Source organism: Haematobia irritans, chromosome 2 (genome assembly GCF_050003625.1).
Source record: "Haematobia irritans isolate KBUSLIRL chromosome 2, ASM5000362v1, whole genome shotgun sequence".
NCBI lineage: Eukaryota > Metazoa > Arthropoda > Insecta > Diptera > Muscidae > Haematobia > Haematobia irritans.
The window spans coordinates 52805478-52823075 of record NC_134398.1 but is presented as its reverse complement, the minus strand read 5'-3'; the positions used below and the strand labels follow the sequence as shown (position 1 = coordinate 52823075).

Sequence of the window (17598 nt, the reverse complement as noted above, 5' to 3'; positions counted from 1 at the left end):
TTTGTCTTGTTTAGCCACATCGTCTTGTTCACCGAAAGCCAACAAATTTACATTGTAAACAAAAGATGATTAGCACTTTAATTACAAACGAGGAATAGAAAATGTTGTGGCCATCTTCTTTGGGTCCTTATACATTTTTGAACTGCACAAATTTGCTGAATCTAAATAACATTTTTTATTAATTATATCAATTTTTTATATTATTATTAAGTGTATTCTGCTCATGCTAACAAACACCGACAGTGGTCGGTTCCGTTAAATATTGGTGGTTGAAATCCATTTTACCAATTGATAATTTAAGATTGCAAATATTGGTGTTTACTAAATGCACTGGTCGGTTGCGGTAGATCGCATCCGTAATCTTTAAGCGGTAAAAGTGCTTACAATAACTGGTATCGAACCAATCCAAATGCCTGTTACTAATTTTTCTATATTATTTCAAGTTTTATCTAAATTAAAAAAAATATATATTCAACATTTTTAAATAGTACATTTATTAATTTTATTGCATTTTTATATTAATCCTTTTTTTAATTTTTATCATATTGGTGTCCCAATTTTGTAACATAAATTAGCAACAACATACAATAGTATAGCAGTTTATAATATCATTAAAATCTTAAATCTAATAAATATCATGGTATAGATAAAAAATGGAACAAAAAAATCTCATATGAAGCACATGTAATTCCCTAAATATGTTGCAATGATCGATGGTCCCATCGTTGATGATTAAGTCATTCATTCGCATTATTTCAAAATACTGTATCTCTACTTCTTCAACATTTCATCGGCAGCAGCACTGACTTCATTCCATGAATAAACCATATCCTCGGATTTTGTGAATCTTGAGCACAAAGCCATACGGATGAAGTATACATCACGAATTTTCGAAGGAACCATATGAATGTTACCACGACCATTAATAAGTTTCAATAAATTCTCACTCAATTCATTGGCACCCTTTAGACGGAAGCAAACCAAACCCATATTAACATCACCAACAATCTCGAAACGTTCGTCAGCCCGGCATAAGGCTGCAAATTCTTGGGCAAATTTGCAATGGCGTCTAATGTGAGCCTGAAGATTTTCCACACCATAGAGACGCAAAACAAACCACAATTTCAGGGCACGGAAACGACGACCCAAAGGAATTTGCCAATGTCTGTAGTCGGGAGCAGAACCTTGCATTTCATGTCTCAAATATAAAGGATCAACATTGAAGGCATCAACCAACCAGGTGGGATCTTTCAGCCACATAGCACTGCAATCGAAATTAACCAACATCCATTTGTGGGGATTGAAATTGAAGGAATCTGCAGTCTCAATGCCCTTCATTAAGGGACGATATTCGGGGCAAATAAAAGCTGAGCCAGCATAGGCGGCATCAACATGGGCCCATACATTGTATTTATTGCAAACGGGACCACATTCGTCCAAGCGATCAAAGGCACAACTGTTGGTAGTACCCAATGTAATAACGGCCTAAAAGTAAACTTTACTTCAGTATAATTTCTTATGGTAGGGCTCCTCTATTCTACTTACATAGAATGGAATTAGTCCTTTCTCCAAATCCTCTTTAATGGCTGCTTCAAGATCTTTACCCCTCAAACGATTATTTTCATCAGCTTGCACAGAATGCATTTTAACACCACCCAACAGACCAGCTCTTTCAACTGACGAATGGGCTTGGGCCGAATTGTATGCTACCAATTTGGAGACAATCATATCATCTGTCCAATCGGGATGTTCCTTTTTAACTTCTTGTATCTTTTTCGCCTTGGCTCCCAACAAACCCACCAATGTGGCTTCACTTGCTGTACCTTGAATGACACCACCACCTTTGCCGCCTGAACAGGCCAAAAATTCCTTGGGCAAACCAATCATTTTACCCAACCAATCCAACATAACCACTTCCAATTCAGTACAGGCGGGACTGGCAATCTATAAGTAAATTAATTAAAAATTAATTTAGAGCTACACATTATATAGAAATTAGTTTACTTACCCATGAAAAACCAATACAAGCAATGGCACCACTCAACATATCAGCAACAATGGCAGGATATGAATTGGCTGTTGGGAAATAGGCATGGAATTTGGGACTGTGCCAATGTGTTACACCGGGCATAATAACCCGTTCAATATCACCCATAACTTCTTCCCATGTATCGGGTTTCTGGGGGGCTGAATCAGGTATAAGGGGGCGCAAATAGCCAGGTTTGACATCGGCCAAAACACGACTGAAAAATCAGAAGAAAAAAATATTAGGATTTAGTAACGACCGATTAGGTTAGAAAAACCCTCACAAGGATAAAGACAAATGTTTTGGAAATAAGATAAATATCCTTAATGTAGATAAGAATATTCTTAGTTTAAAGAAATAATATTTAAATTATAAAAATTTCACATTGAAAAAAATATTGTCGTGAGGTCAAAGATTTCATGTCTTTAGAATATGAATGCAAATTTTGCTAAGCATACAAGACGCATTTCACTAATAAAACGTTTTTTTCCTTGTCCAAAAGTCGATAAACTTTTTAATGAAGTCGTATTGTCCTTATAATTAAAAGATTTCACTTAAAATGGGTATCATAACATGAAAGAAAAAATGTTTGGGCTAAGGTCAACTTGACTTTAATAATTCAGAAAATTATTTAAATTTGTTGTCTTTTTGCATCTTGACTACAAAGCAAAAAATCGCTCAAATATTGGACATGTTTTTCAACATGTTTTATTTTAAAGACGTTCTTTACTTGAAACATAGCAACATTTCTACTGGAAGTCGAGTCTGAATTTGGAAAATGAAGTTATCGTTAACTCGTTTTTAAAGGACTTTGATATCGTATGGAGAAAAAAGCTGAAAAGTGAAAAATTTAAATTTGCTTCCTATAAGCAAGTACACAAATCCCAAATTTAAAAGAGAATTGTGTCTTAAAAGTGTCCTTACTTGTATTCTCCGCTTCTTTGGCTCGGAATCAATACCAAAGTTTTTAAAGTAAAGACAAAATCTTTGGAACCGGGCAAAATTTTTTTCAGTGTTGGAAGTTCATTTTGATGAAGAAGTTTCAAAAACTAAAAAACCTTTTTTTTAATATCTCTTTTTATTTTTATTATTATTTTTTGCACTTTTATTTTCTTATTATCTAATTTTTACAAATTGAAAAACTTCTTCGCTTCCACTGGGGTTTGCACCTGGGTCTGTTGGCACCATAACAGAAACCTTTAACACTCAGCCACAAACGCCATTGAAGACGATGCATCAAAACGTATATTCAAATATTTGTGATATGAACCTAATATGACACCACGGCATTACATTCTAACTACTTCCTGATATGTTCTTTATTATTATTAATGAAAAAATAAAGAACGCTGGTTCAAATCTCACTAGCGGAAATATTTTGCGAAAAAAATTATATTATCGTTTTTTTCGGTACATATTTTTGTATAGATATGTTTTTTCCATTAACTAAATATCAACAAAAAATTAAAAATTATCGCGATTTGCAAAACCTTCCATAGAACTTCCATGGATGTGAAAAAGTCAAACGGCACAGGTTAAAATCCCAACGGGAATGAATTATTTATTTATTTTTGTATTATTTTTTAATTTTTTTTACTAATTTTCTATTCTTTTTTGCGAAATTTAATTGTCCAAAACTTTAATTTTCACTTAAAATGTCCTAGTTCCGTACTTTGTAAGACTTGTCCAAAAGGGCTGCATCGGAAGAGGAAAAAAATTGATAGGGGATCCAGGGATGCGCTTTAAAAGAAATGTTTGTAGACTTGTCCAAGATGGCTGCATCGGAAGTGGAACAAAATTATGGGGGATTCCGGGATGCGCTTTAACAGAAATGTGTGTAGAACCACTTCCAATTTTTTTGCTGGGATTTTTAGCGACAATTTGTCAAATCTCATTTGTCGAATTTCCACTCTCTTTTTGCGGTATATTAATAAAGCTACTCAAGTACGAACATATGCCAGTTTTAAAATTCAAATTCTAACGGATACTTCAAAGTAAAAAATGGTTTCTTAACTCAAAAAAAAAAAAACTTAATCCAAAGATGCTACATCCTCAAAATAAGTCTTAGTCTATATTTGAAACGTTTTTATCTTAAATCTAAAGATTTAATATTTCAGTTAATTTAAGGACGATTTCTTTAAATGAAAATGTGTCTCTTTACTTTAAGGAAAAATTTTGAAGCAAAGATTATAAACTTTATTTTAATTAAATGTTCATTATTTTAAATTTTTCCTTAATATTTTGTAAATTGCGCATCCTAAAATTTGGTATGCGTAATCTTTAATATGCTGTAAATATTTTTTTTCAGTGAAGATTTAAATTTCAGGCAAATCGGATTAAAATTTCGACTTTATGTGCTGAAGAAATTAAATTTCTAAAATTAACTTCCATATTGTATTTCCAGATGAGTTCATTGTTTAGTGAATATATTTTTTCTGTTCTCGAAATTTGTTATTATCCTTGTTCTTTTATAGCGATTTAATCGTTACAATTGAAAATCCCATTATCCTATTACAATAAGTACTGGAGCCTTTTACATAAATATCATTATTACACTAAAAGAAATATTGTGGTAAGAACAAAGCTTTTTTTGAATGTATATAAAATCACTAAAGTTATAAATGCTTAACATTGCGTTCCGCTTAAATTGTTTCTTTTTATAAAAGAACCCAAAAAAGTCTCAAAATCACCAAGGCATTAAATCACCAAAGGGGAGGCTGACATTCGAATGTAACCAATCCCAATTCATCACCCCTCAATTGCATTGGCAAATACATAAGACTCCGGAATAAAAATCGCACAGAAAATGAATGGGGGCCAAAGAAACCCTGATTTAGGAAATGGAAACTTAACAATCCATTAGTAGACAATAGATACCCAGCTTTTATACACACACAATCACACAAATACACATACAATAGTAATTGGGTATAACAAAAAATAATGAAATCTAAATGCGTTTCAATTGAAGCAAAGAATAAAAGTTTCTATCATAACCTTGACCCAGAGAAGTAAAAAAAACAACAAAGTATACTTGAAACTGTATGTACATTCGAAAATTATTATGCTCTGGGTAGATACTTTAAAAGTAAAAGAACAACTTGTTGCCAATAGATAATGGTGTTATATGTAATTTAAATAGACGTTATGTCTTAATGCGAGCTATTATATAAAAGATAAAACCAGATTCAAGTTCATTTTGTATGCCAAAAGGCCTATATGTTTTTATAAGTGAATGTGTTATTGAATATTTCGACCAGGTGGGTTAAGACTCTGACAGTTTTTGTTTTCACAAATTAGCTTAATTTTGTATTACATTATTATTATTATTATTAATTACAATGAGTAATTATAATTCTCCAAATTAATATATGAATATAATACCATTGTATATTGAAATCGATTAGGTGATTCATTATCGCCAATAAATACTTTCATTTCCGTTTTCATTATTTTACTTTCAATTTTATAAATTCAGGGAAAAATAAAGTGCTCTAATTTATCGGAAGTACATTCACTTGGTTAATATATTTGGTCATTTGAAAATGTATTTATAGTCTGTTGTTAAAGTTCTCACCTGAAATTCTTGAGATATTTGTATTAATCCATAATAACAACACCTGTTCAAAACCGGATTTTTTTAATATAAGTTCATTTAGTTTAGTTTGAATTGATTTGTATAAAATCGTGTCATACACAAGTCTCATAAACAATTAGAGAATTTTTAATATTTTGTAAATTATGTAAAATATCCAATATAAATGAAAAAAAAATAACTACACGGAAAAAGTGAAGTGAGCCTATCATGAAACAAATTGTTTTATATTAGAATAAAAATATTTTACTAATTACATCATTATACAAATAAGTTAATAATTTTTATCAAATTGAAGAAAATTTATTAAAAATAATAAATTTGTTACTATTGTTTAAGATTTTCTAAGGGAAATTTTCTGAAACGTTTGACCTCAAACATTCTCAAAAATTCCAAAATTTTAATAATTTGTAAAATTTTTTTTAATTTTATTAGTTTTTTATTAATTCATTTTATTAATTCTTACTCTGTTTTAACCTATTTGAACCAAAAAGGTTAAAATTACCCATTAAAAACATGAAAAAAAGCAAGTTATAAAAAATTCCATTTAAAGAACTTGCTGTGTAGTTAAAATCTTTTGGCAGGGCATTCCTGGAAGTGCTGCTAGTGTTGTGTCTTTAGAAGAACTTGCAAATTTTTTGCTGAGATGAGTAGCATAAACCGCAAATATTACACATTTGAAGGTTTCGTTGTAAAAATGTATGCAAAAAGTCTATGTAAAGCCGCAAGGTTTTCCCAAATCTTGTAAATTTTTTTGAAATATTTGTAAACTTACATTACTTTGATGTTTGTTCTACACAAAAGTTGTATTCGATACATTCACACAAAAAAAATTCTGATTCAATCACGAAATTAATTGATTCAAATAATTTTTTAATTGAAATCACAAAAATGATAGTATCAATTAAAAAATTAATTGACAGCTAATAAAAAAATTAATTGATCCAATTAAGACTCGCTTCGGATTTAATACCAAAATTATTAAGTGAGTTGGATTTTTTTAAATTTATCTAAAGTTTCCAAGCTTGAATTATCTACATAATCGACTTGTTTTTATTAGTAAACTTACCGATCTCGAATATTTTCCAAATATTCTGCAATGTAGTCAACCATAGCTTTGGCAAAATCACGGAATTCTGGAGCCTCCATATCGATCTGGTGAAAAGGAATAAAGAAAACAAAAATTTCATATATTGTGTGTTATATTTAGTTACTAAGTTTTTTTTTTGCTTCTATTTGTTATATAATATTATAATATATTTTAAATTCGAAGTCAAATTAATTTCATTAAATATGTTATAAAAACATATTCAAAATTTATTATATTCAAACAAGTATATACGGCCGTAAGTTCGGCCAGGCTGAATCTTATGTGCCCTCCACCATGGATTGCGTAGAAACTTGTACTAAAGACTGACTGACAATAGAATTACTTGGGTTGCGATAATACTTGCCGATGGCAAGATATCTTAAAACTTCTTAACACCGTGTTCTCAATTGTAAGTTAGTCCATACGGGGTATATATTAACCAAAAAAGGCCGATTAAATACGTAAATAATTCAATTTGACAAAATTTTCTATAGAAATAAAATTTTGACAAAATTTTCTATAGAAATAAAATCTTGACAAAATTTTCTATAGTAATAAAATTTTGACAAAATTTTCTATAGTAATGAAATTTTGACAAAACTTTCTATAGTAATAAAATTTTGAAAAAATTTTCTATAGTAATAAAATGTTGGTAGATTATTTTTGGGGATCGGCTATATATAACTATAGACCGATATGGACCAATTTTGACATGGTTGTTAGCGGCCAAATACTAGCGCAATGTACCAAATTTTACCACGTATCAAATTTCAACCGGGTCGGATGAATTTTGCTCCTCCAAAAGCTCCGGAGGTCAAATCTGGGAATCGGGTTAAAAAATATATAATTAAGACCGGTATGGAAAAATTTTTGCATGGTTGTTAGAGACCATATACTAACACCACGTACCAAATTTCAATCGGATCGGGTGATTTTTGCTCTTCCAATGGGCTCCGGAGGTCAAATCTGGGGATCGGTTCATATGGGCGCATGGTTGTCAGAGACCATATACTTACACCACATACCAAATTTCAACCGAATCGAATACATTTTGCTTATCCATGATGCTCCGAAGGTCGAATCTGGGGATCGGTTTATATGAGCGCTATTTATAATTATGGACCGATGTGAACCAAAGTTTGCATGGTTGTTAGAGACCATATACTAACAGCATGTATCAAATTTCAGCCGGATCGGATGAAGTAATATTTCGATGTGTTACAAACGGAATGACAAAGTTAATATACCCCCAATACTATGATGGAGGGTATAAAAAGTTAACGTAAAGTTTGTCCCTACTTTTGCTATGTAAGTTCTTTCGATAAATTATTTTTTTTAATTTTTATTTTTTTTTTAAATTTTGAATATGGGCATTAATATGAATGTATGTAAAATGTTGTATAATTCTGTAACCAGTCAAATCTTATAGCTCATACACATTAGGCTTAAAATCTACTATAGTGTACTATACTATACTATATACATTTATAAAAGTAGATTTGAAATACCTTTTTTATAAAGCAAATGACATTTGAAATCGGGTTCAAGTGAATTTTGGAAGTATAATATTAATTAATCTAGAAAAGTCATTAGATTATGTTTGGAATATTTCAAAATATTTATTTTATTTATTTGAAAGTAAATTTATTTTTGAAAGAAAGAAAGTAATATTTGTTTTTGAAAGAAACTTTTTTTTATCAATATATGTATGTCGATGTGAGTATCTAAAACATATAGCCTCAGCATTATATATTAAAAGTTTTTATTAAAAGTTAAAAAATAAGATATTTTCATCGCATCGCATTTATCGTAATATTCTCCAAGCCTTCGTAAAAATTGCAATAATTAAACAAAAAAGAAAGTTCTTTTAGTGCCAGATTTATTTAAGGCGATTTATGTTTTATTTTGCCAATTTTTCAGTGTGAATTCCAAGTGTTTGCATATTTTAATCAATATTTATTCAACGCACTCACCGAAACATTAGTATCCAACTTATCTTCATTAATAGTATATTTATTAGTGTCTTTGTTTCCACTCTTTTTATTTGAAGACATTGTTAGCTACATTTTGAACAGTGTAAAATCATTTTAGGAAAATAAAATAGATAGAAGTTTTATAAAGGTATGTAATTAATAGATAAAATGAAACTCTTCTAAAATTAAACACATATCATGCATAATGGTTTTTAGTAAATCCCAAAAGATTTGCTAATTTAATTAATTCGATTTGCTAGTGGGTTTCAAAGTAATGCGCTCTATTTTCAAGAGTGTCATAATTCAAATATTGGTTTTACTTTCAGAACTGGTTATGAAAAAAAAAAAAAACAAAGTAAAAACGTGTTTAACAAAGACAATTTAAAAATATTTGGTTATGATGTTATAAAAATTATTCAATAAATAAAATAAATGAATATTCTTATGTATAAAAAACACAATATTAAAGACAAATTTCTTTGATATAAAAATAGTTTAAATTTTCTAGAGAAATAAAATTTGAACAAAATTTTCTATAGAAATAAAATTTGGACAAAATTTTCTATAGAAAAAGAATTTTGACAAAATTTTCTATAGAAATAAAAATTGTACAAAATTTTTACAAAATAGAAATAAAAATTTTACAAAATTTTCATAGCAATAAAAATTTTACAAAATAGAAATAAAAATTGTACAAAATTTTCCATAGAAATAAAACTTGGACAAAATTTTTTATAGAAATAAACATTTTACAAAATTTTCTATAGAAATAAAACTTGGACAAAATTTTCTATTGAAATAAATCTTTTTTAAATTTTCAATAGAAATACAAATTTTGCAAAATTTTGCAAAATGTTCTATAGAAATAAAATTTTGCAAAATGTTCTATAGAAATAAAATTTTGACAAAATTTCCTATAGAAATAAAATTTTGACAATATTTTCTATAGAAATAAAACTTGGACAAAATGTTCTATAGAAATAAAATTTCGCTTAAAACCATGCATTGACTAAACTATGTTACAAGTGTAGCTTAACCAACAGAGGAAAAGGATGTTTGTCAAATTTATTTGGGCCCTATATATATGGGACCCTATAGACTGCAAGATGGTTGGATGGACGCATGAGGAATGTGGTAATTCCGAAACGTGGGTCCATCCAACCATCTTGCAGTCTATAGGGCTTTGCCCAAATAAATTTGACAAACATTCTTTTCCTCTGTTGGTTAAGCTACACTTGTAGTTTAGTCAATGCATGGTTTAAAGCTGAAATCAAAAAAAAAAAACAACAACAATGATTAAAGAACAAAACCAACAAATTGGTATGAATTTATTTCGGCTTAAGCCTTTTTCCTTTTTTTTTCCTTTTTTTCCTTTTCCTTTATCCTTTTTTCGGAAGGTTAAAGTGTGGTTCATTGTTGGGTTTAATGAACTGTCTGAATTTATTCTGATAATTGGTTGTTGTTGTTGTTGTAGCCCTTTGGAGTTGATATTTTCGAGTTTTTTGGGAAATAAGCATACTCCAAATGGGGGTTTGCAGCCCTTGGACAGGGTTGAAAACCCTGTGTCCGCCCCGGGCCGTAGACCCGACTGCAACGAGGGCGGTCTGATAATTGCTTGATAGTTTTGCTGCAAGTAGAGGATGCTGATGAGGAATGTGGTAATTCCGAAACGTGGGTCCATCCAACCATCTTGCAGTCTATAGGGCTTTGCCCAAATAAATTTGACAAACATTCTTTTCCCCTGTTGGTTAAGCTACACTTGTAGTTTAGTCAATGCATGGTTTTAAGCTGAAGTCAAAAATAACAACAATGCAAGAACAAAACCAACAAAAACAAAACGAATGAAATACAATTTCGACAAACTTTTCTATAGAAATAAAATTTTGACAAAATTTTCTACAGAAATAAAATTTGGACAAAGTTTTCTATAGAAATAAAATTTTGACAAAATTTTTTATAAAAATAAAATTTTGACAAAATCTTCTATAGAAATAAAATTTGAACAAAATTTTCTATGGAAATAAAATTTTGACAATTTTTTCTATATAAATAAAAATTTTACAAAATTCTTCAAATTACGATTTTTTTGTTTGATAGTTTTTTTTGATAAAATTTTCTCCAAATACAGACAAAATTGGACAAAATTTTCTATAGAAATAAAATTTCGACAAAATTTTCTATAGAAATAAAATTTTGACAACATTTTCTATAGAAATAAAATTTGGGAAAAAAATTTCTATAGAAATAAAATTAAAAACAAAATCTACAAAAGTAAAATTTATATAAAATTTTCTATAGAAATAAAATTATGACAAAATTTTCTATAAAAAGAAAATTTTGACAAAATTTTCTATAGAAATAAAATTTGAACAAAATTTTCTATAGAAATAAAATTTTGACAATTTTTTCTATAGAAATAAAAATTTTACAAAATTCTTCAAATTACGATTTTTTTGTTTGGTATTTTTTTGGTAAAATTTTCTCCAAATATTGGTAGATTATTTTTGGCTCGAGTGACAACCGTGATCATAACCCTTGGTATGGAAGGCAGATATGCAAACCTTTGCTCTACGGTGGTGGTGAGATATTTTGACCATCCCTTATGGACTTTGGAATTAATTCCGAGCAAACTTTTTAAAACTTTTTATTTTTTTTATTTCATGTGTGAGACTAATATATATAGCGCATAAAAAAATAAAACCCGTGCATTTTAATTGGGGCATGAAAGGATTAACGGAGGGACACACATTTCATTTCATTTAAAAAAAATGTCCTTGATATCGTGTAAATTGCGTGTTCTAAAATTCAGTGGGGTTTTTATGATGAAATTGAAGAAGTTTGAAAAAGAAACCAACAATAACAATAAAAACTTAAAATATTTTTATCAAAGAAATTCGTTCTTAAAATTGTGTAAATTAAACGTATCAATATTTTTTTCAGTCTAATAACATTTTTCGTCAAATATATTTTCAGAATATATAAAAGAACAAAGATTTTGAGTTATGACTTTCTTCTTGAAAATAATCTTCATGAGTTATAGAACAAATCAAATAAAAACACGAGTAGTCTTCCAATTTACATTTTATCGTGCTTGGACGAAACAAACATATTATAAATATTTAAATATCGATATTATAAGTAGCAATTATGTAAATGAATCCAATGATTATAAACATTATAAAAAATAAAATCGCAATGATTAAAATTTAGCATACATTTTATGCTATTAACATACCAAAGAAAAAAAGAGTTCAAATTAAAACAATTTCTATTTATGATTACTTTCTTTTTGTAATTATAGACATATAAATCGCATCTAATGGATATACATATTTCAAATAAATTAATTATCGCAATAATCTATAAATAAAATCAGCCTAATGTTAAACCAAATCACATGAAATATGATGGCAAAACAAAAATTTAAAAGGGACGCATACAGACAATAACAAACAATACAATCAAAGGTACATATTCTGGTTAGCCTTGAATTTAATGAAAATAAAAATATCAACAAACAGAAATTAAATAACATTTCTAGAGTTTAAGCCAAGATTTACGAAATACTTGTAGTAGACACTATTTCACAGTAATTCTGTCACGATATTCATTATGTACATGCATGCAGAGTGCTGCCTCAATTGCAGTATATGATTAATTGACTTTATGGATTTCTTAAATAAGCTTTTATGTCTTTCAAGTTTGTCTCAAAGTGACCAAAATGTGACAAATAAAAGTATTTCAACCGTAGCAGTATTATTTGCAATTTAGTACATTATAAAATTAAGTTAAAGATAAACGTTTGCTCTTATACAAACCAAATATCTTGTTGTAAAAATATTCAGCTAATAACAGTAAACTACGGACTGAAAAAAATTCTGAATCAATTACGAAATTAATTTATCGATTTAATTTTTAAATTGAAATTACTTCAATCACGAAAATGATAGTGTCAATCACAGAATTTATTAGAATTAAAGAATATAATAGATTAAATATTGAATGATTTTTTCGGAACTTTAAGTTATTTTTTTTAATTGGTTCAATAAAATTTAATTGATTATGGCTTAATTAACCTAACGAACCCTAGACCTTATGTATGCAGGGCGGGCATGCTAACCCTTGCACCACGGTGGTACCCTAATTAATTTTAGTTAATTTTAATTTAGATTTGAGGCAAAATTTAATGAACCAATTGATAGTATGAAACTAATTATTTCCGAATAAAATTTTCAATTATATTTATAATTGGATTTTTTTATTTAATTGGCGATAATTAATATTTTTATTAAAATGTAAAAATTTTCAATTGTTTTCTTAACTGACTGTATTTATTAATTGATTAACGTAATCATTTCTAATTGATAACTTCAATCAACATTTCAATTGAAAATATTTTGGTGACTTGCTGTTAAAAAAATTTAGATCATATAATTTTTTCGAATTTAATGAAAAATTAAAATACTTTCTTTCCCACAAAAGAAAATCCCCTATATTCTTTTTTAATTCTAGAAAGTTTTAACTTAACCATTTTTCTAATTGTCACAAAAATTGTAAAAATTTTATTAAACATAATAACTTTTTTTCTGTTGCTCAAGAAAAAGTTATATGTTCCAGGATAAATTGCTAATAAAAATTGTTATAATGTCTTTAGTTCCAAACGGACACTATTTAATAAAAATGTACTCATGTTAGAAACTTATGAACACAATTTAAGTAAACTTTACTTATTTTAGAAAAATATGAATTATTTTGGACGAATTTTTGTATTTAGTAGAATGTACTTCATTTGTAAATATACAACTTTTTTTCTAATATTTAGTTCATGTCATTAAAGTAAGAAAATATTAATTAAGATAAGGAACATTTGCTCACATTTAGCATAACCTTCTAATGCCCCAATTTTTTGCCAGCTGATTATATATTCAATGTTAATGACACAAAAGCAAGAAAACGAAACAACAAAAAATTATGCGGTAAAGTTCAGTATATGCTGCAAAGCCTCTTGAACAGATTTTACTAAGTTTTCTTTTTATTTTACCCATTTTTGTTGTCTTAAGGTGTGTTTTACTAAAAGCTTCCTGATTTTACGAAGACCGCCTAAAGGCGGGATTGGGCATTAGAGCGATAATTGAACTTTTTCTCAAATAACCAAAATCATATATGAAAATCACATTTCTATTAAATCTTGACGAAATCTAGTTATGTTAAATTATCTGCATGAATTCAAAAAAAATTCCTGCTTAAATCAAACTATTTGAATAAAGTAACCGCGAAAATTCCAAGGAAAAATAGTTTGTATTTCAAAATGGACACTTGACCCGCCTAAAAGTATGCAAAGAAAAAGAGTGTGTAGTAGGCAAACTGAGCTATTCCCCCGAACTACCAATTTCAGTGAGTGATTTTCAATAAAATAGATATAAAACTATTGTTAGATTAGTTTAGATATAATAAAATAAATAAATTCACAATTTTATGAAAAAATATGAATATAAGGTAATTTACTTTCTATATTTTTCATGTGCAAATTTTTGAGTGTTCCATCTTTTATTGCGAGTGACACTTTTTGTGCCGCTTTTTAAAAATTCGCAACTTAAACGCGGGATATAACATCTGAATCATTGAAAACCATGCGAATAAGGAGCAATTTCGCTTCATGCTAAATTTATGGAAAATATCGAAATGTGTATTAAAGTAACGAGTATTCAAATTGATTGTATAAGGTATTTTTAATGGTCTATTCTTTAAAATTAGTTAACTTTAATTAAAAAGTTCCAACTGTCAGTTTATTTATTTATTATCCGCTTATTTTGATGGCATGAACTAAAAATGAGAAAAATGTTTTATACAAATAAAGTACACAATATTACTAAATTCGAAATTTGCACAAAATAGTTCATATTTTTCTAAAATTGGTAACATTTTAAACATTGTTAACTATTTTTTTCTTTTAAAATATGAACATTTCAACAGAAAAATTTTATAATTTTTAAAAAATTGTCAATAATTAAAAAAAAATAATAATTTATTTATATCATTTTGAAATTATATCACATAGAATACAGTATTTATTTTTTATTGATTTATTTCCAATTTTCCTTATTTCAATGACATGAAATAAAAATGAGGAAAAAAATGTTTGTACAAATTAAGTTGCCATAGATGAGTTTTATTGGTTTATTTCAAATACAATATTTTTATATCATGCGAAGATTACACAGCAAAATATATCTTTAAGATTTTTAAATTAAAATTTTAATTGAATTTAAAAACCAATTCACGTAAAATATTAAACGACTCTATTCATTGTGTAATCGATACAAAAAAATGTGGTTTTGTTTTCAGTTACGAAATTAATTGATCCCATTAATTTTCAAATATTATTTTATTTTTTAAACAATAATTTTATTTAATTCAATTACTTCAGTAAAATTTATAGTTTTCAATCACGAAAGTAATAGATGCAATTAATTTTGAAACTGTTTGAATAAAGTAACCGCGAAAATTCCAAGGAAAAATAGTTTGTATTTCAAAATGGACACTTGACCCGCCTAAAAGTATGCAAAGAAAAAGAGTGTGTAGTAGGCAAACTGAGCTATTCCCCCGAACTACCAATTTCAGTGAGTGATTTTCAATAAAATAGACATAAAACTATTGTTAGATTAGATTAGATCTAATAAAAAAACAAATTCACAATTTTATAAAAAAATACGAATATAAGATAATTTACTTTCTATTTGTTCTTTCAATTAAGAAATTAATTGATCTAGTAATCAATAGCATAAATTAATAGAATAAATTACAGTTTTAACTGCATCAATTATTTTTTTTTAATGAATGAGGATCAATAAATTTTGTGATTGAAAACAAAACATATTTTATTATCTAAGGAAGTACTGAAGAAGAAATAAGATTATTATTTGAAAATTAAAATAATATTTAAAACTTAATGGGATCAACTATTTATTTATTTAAATAAATAAATAGTTGATCTCATTAATTCTTAATTTTTATAAAGGAAGTAATAAAGTGACTGAATTTTAAAAATTATTTCCCATACTGATTATAAATTCTATTTTTTTAGAAAAAAAAATATTTTTTTGTGTAGGGGAAGTACTGATATATTATCCAAGAAGCCCAAATTTGAACATCACATATAAATATACATGGTATTTTTGTACATGAACTTATTATGTACAAATTCTTAAGCATGCTAAAATACCAATTTTTTTCGTCAATTGACAATGAAGAGCCTGTTAATTGTATCCAATTGTTTAAAAATAGAATTTCCTTCCAAAGATCATGCACACGAAAAAAACAATCAAATTGAAGTGCCATGGAAAATGTATTTATATGTCACTTACCCTCTTTTTTTTTTTGTTTCTAGTCCTTTAGCAGAAGTAATTGAAAGCTAAAATTTGATTATACGCTTAGTTAATTTGATTTAGCACTTTTGTTATTACACTGTAATAAATCTGCGAAGATGTATTTGGTTTCTTCACTGTACAATTTTTTTTCTATTACAATTGTGTTTTGTCAATCTATGTAAAGTAATAAAGTCTTTACAAAAGATTTTCTTATTTGAACTATTCTTCAAAGTTGCAATACTTTTATTATACTTCTAGCCTCCCGTATTTTTTTGCTTTGCCTATTTTGCTTTATTTTTCAAATTTCTGTTATACACAACAGTAGTCAAGTGTTATAGAGTGCCGACGGCAAAGTTACTGTTAATGACACGGCTTAACACAGCAACAATCAAATCTCGACTGACTGTTGGCATCAGGTTGGGGCGGCTTTTAAAGCATACGATTTTGCATCAGGACCGGTTACGGGGGGTGTGCAAATCACAATGTTTCGATTTTCTGTTTAAAAGCAAGGGCCCTTGTTAGTTGATGCGCATGAATGTGTGTGTGTGTCTGTGCAAATTTCATGGGGGTCTGCTGCGTGTTACAGTGATTGTGGAGCAACTTATTGTTAGAAGTGAGAACAAATTCTAAGTGTTATATTTATTACGTATGAGTATTAATTATTACATAGTTTTAATTTTTAATTCAGAATTCGTGTAACATTCTATTGTGTGCTCATAGATTAAAACGTGGTTTTGAATCGGTGTTGCTTAGAATTTCTCTACTACATACCTGATTAAAATGCAAAAGGTTGAGAAAATTTCAATAAAAAAAATACAAAAGAAATTTTAATAAAACAAAACCTTTTTAAAATTTTGCTTATGTTCAGACACTGATAAATATTTTTGATTGTTGTTACAACTATACAAATAGTTTGTTAAAAAATAAGTATTCATCAAAGATTCATTATCCATAACTAAGTCCTTGTGGATATCGTTAGGTAAGGGCGAAAATCATCTAAAGTCTATTCAATGTGACAACAAGTATAGGGGTCGGATTTTTTGCAGGGTGGCTGATATGTAATGCAATGTAAAGAGCTATATTTTTTATTTTTTTTTTTTTATTTTATTAATCAAAAGCAATAATTTTTAGAAATAACATAAAATTTCAGAATCTGTTTAAATTTATACGAATTGGATACCATGCATTGAAACAAATGTTTACCTAATATGAAAGATTAGCAAATTTTAGGATATGCAATTAAAACAATATTAAAAAAAATTCTTTGAAAAAAAAAGAAATTTTAATTAAAAGAAAGTTTATAATCTTTGCTTTAAGCATTGTTTTCTTTAAATTTAACACCAGACTCTTTGGAATTTGCGTCCCTCCGTCATCTTTGAAGAAAGGCAAATTTCTCTCAAAGTAAAGAAAAATATTTTTAGAAAACATATTTAAATTAACTAAGATATTGACTCTTTGGATTAATGGTAAACAAGTTAAAAAAATGGGTTACTACTTATATTAAGGATTTTGCTTCTTTGATTTAATTTTTTTTTTGGAAATTAAGA

The 17598-nt window shown here is 27.9% G+C and overlaps 1 protein-coding gene across 2 annotated transcripts; it reads right to left on the bottom strand.

Moving 5' to 3' along the window:
* Positions 1-470: 470 nt before the first annotated feature.
* Ddc (aromatic-L-amino-acid decarboxylase) lies at positions 471-16461 on the bottom strand. Of its 2 annotated transcripts, none has more exons than XM_075294132.1 (5): positions 16049-16461; positions 6691-6776; positions 2009-2243; positions 1546-1944; positions 471-1485 (listed from the first exon to the last, which is right to left on the bottom strand). In XM_075294132.1, exons 2-5 carry the CDS (start codon positions 6768-6770, stop codon positions 772-774), a joined length of 1428 nt encoding a protein of 475 aa, XP_075150247.1. In that variant the 5' UTR covers positions 6771-6776; positions 16049-16461; the 3' UTR covers positions 471-771. The 2 variants fall into 2 exon arrangements, with proteins under 2 accessions (XP_075150247.1, XP_075150246.1); XM_075294131.1 differs by lacking the exon at positions 16049-16461 and adding an exon at positions 8685-8747.
* Positions 16462-17598: the final 1137 nt, after the last annotated feature.

Bases quoted from the DNA above. Each gene is read 5' to 3' on its own strand.
- Ddc (XM_075294132.1), bottom strand. From the start codon at position 6,770: ATGGAGGCTCCAGAATTCCGTGATTTTGCCAAAGCTATGGTTGACTAC. The intron at 1,945-2,008 runs GTAAGTAAACTA...ATTTACTTATAG, and splicing joins CTTGTATTGGTTTTTCATGG to ATTGCCAGTCCCGCCTGTAC. The intron at 1,486-1,545 runs GTAAGTAGAATA...GTTTACTTTTAG, and splicing joins AAGGACTAATTCCATTCTAT to GCCGTTATTACATTGGGTAC.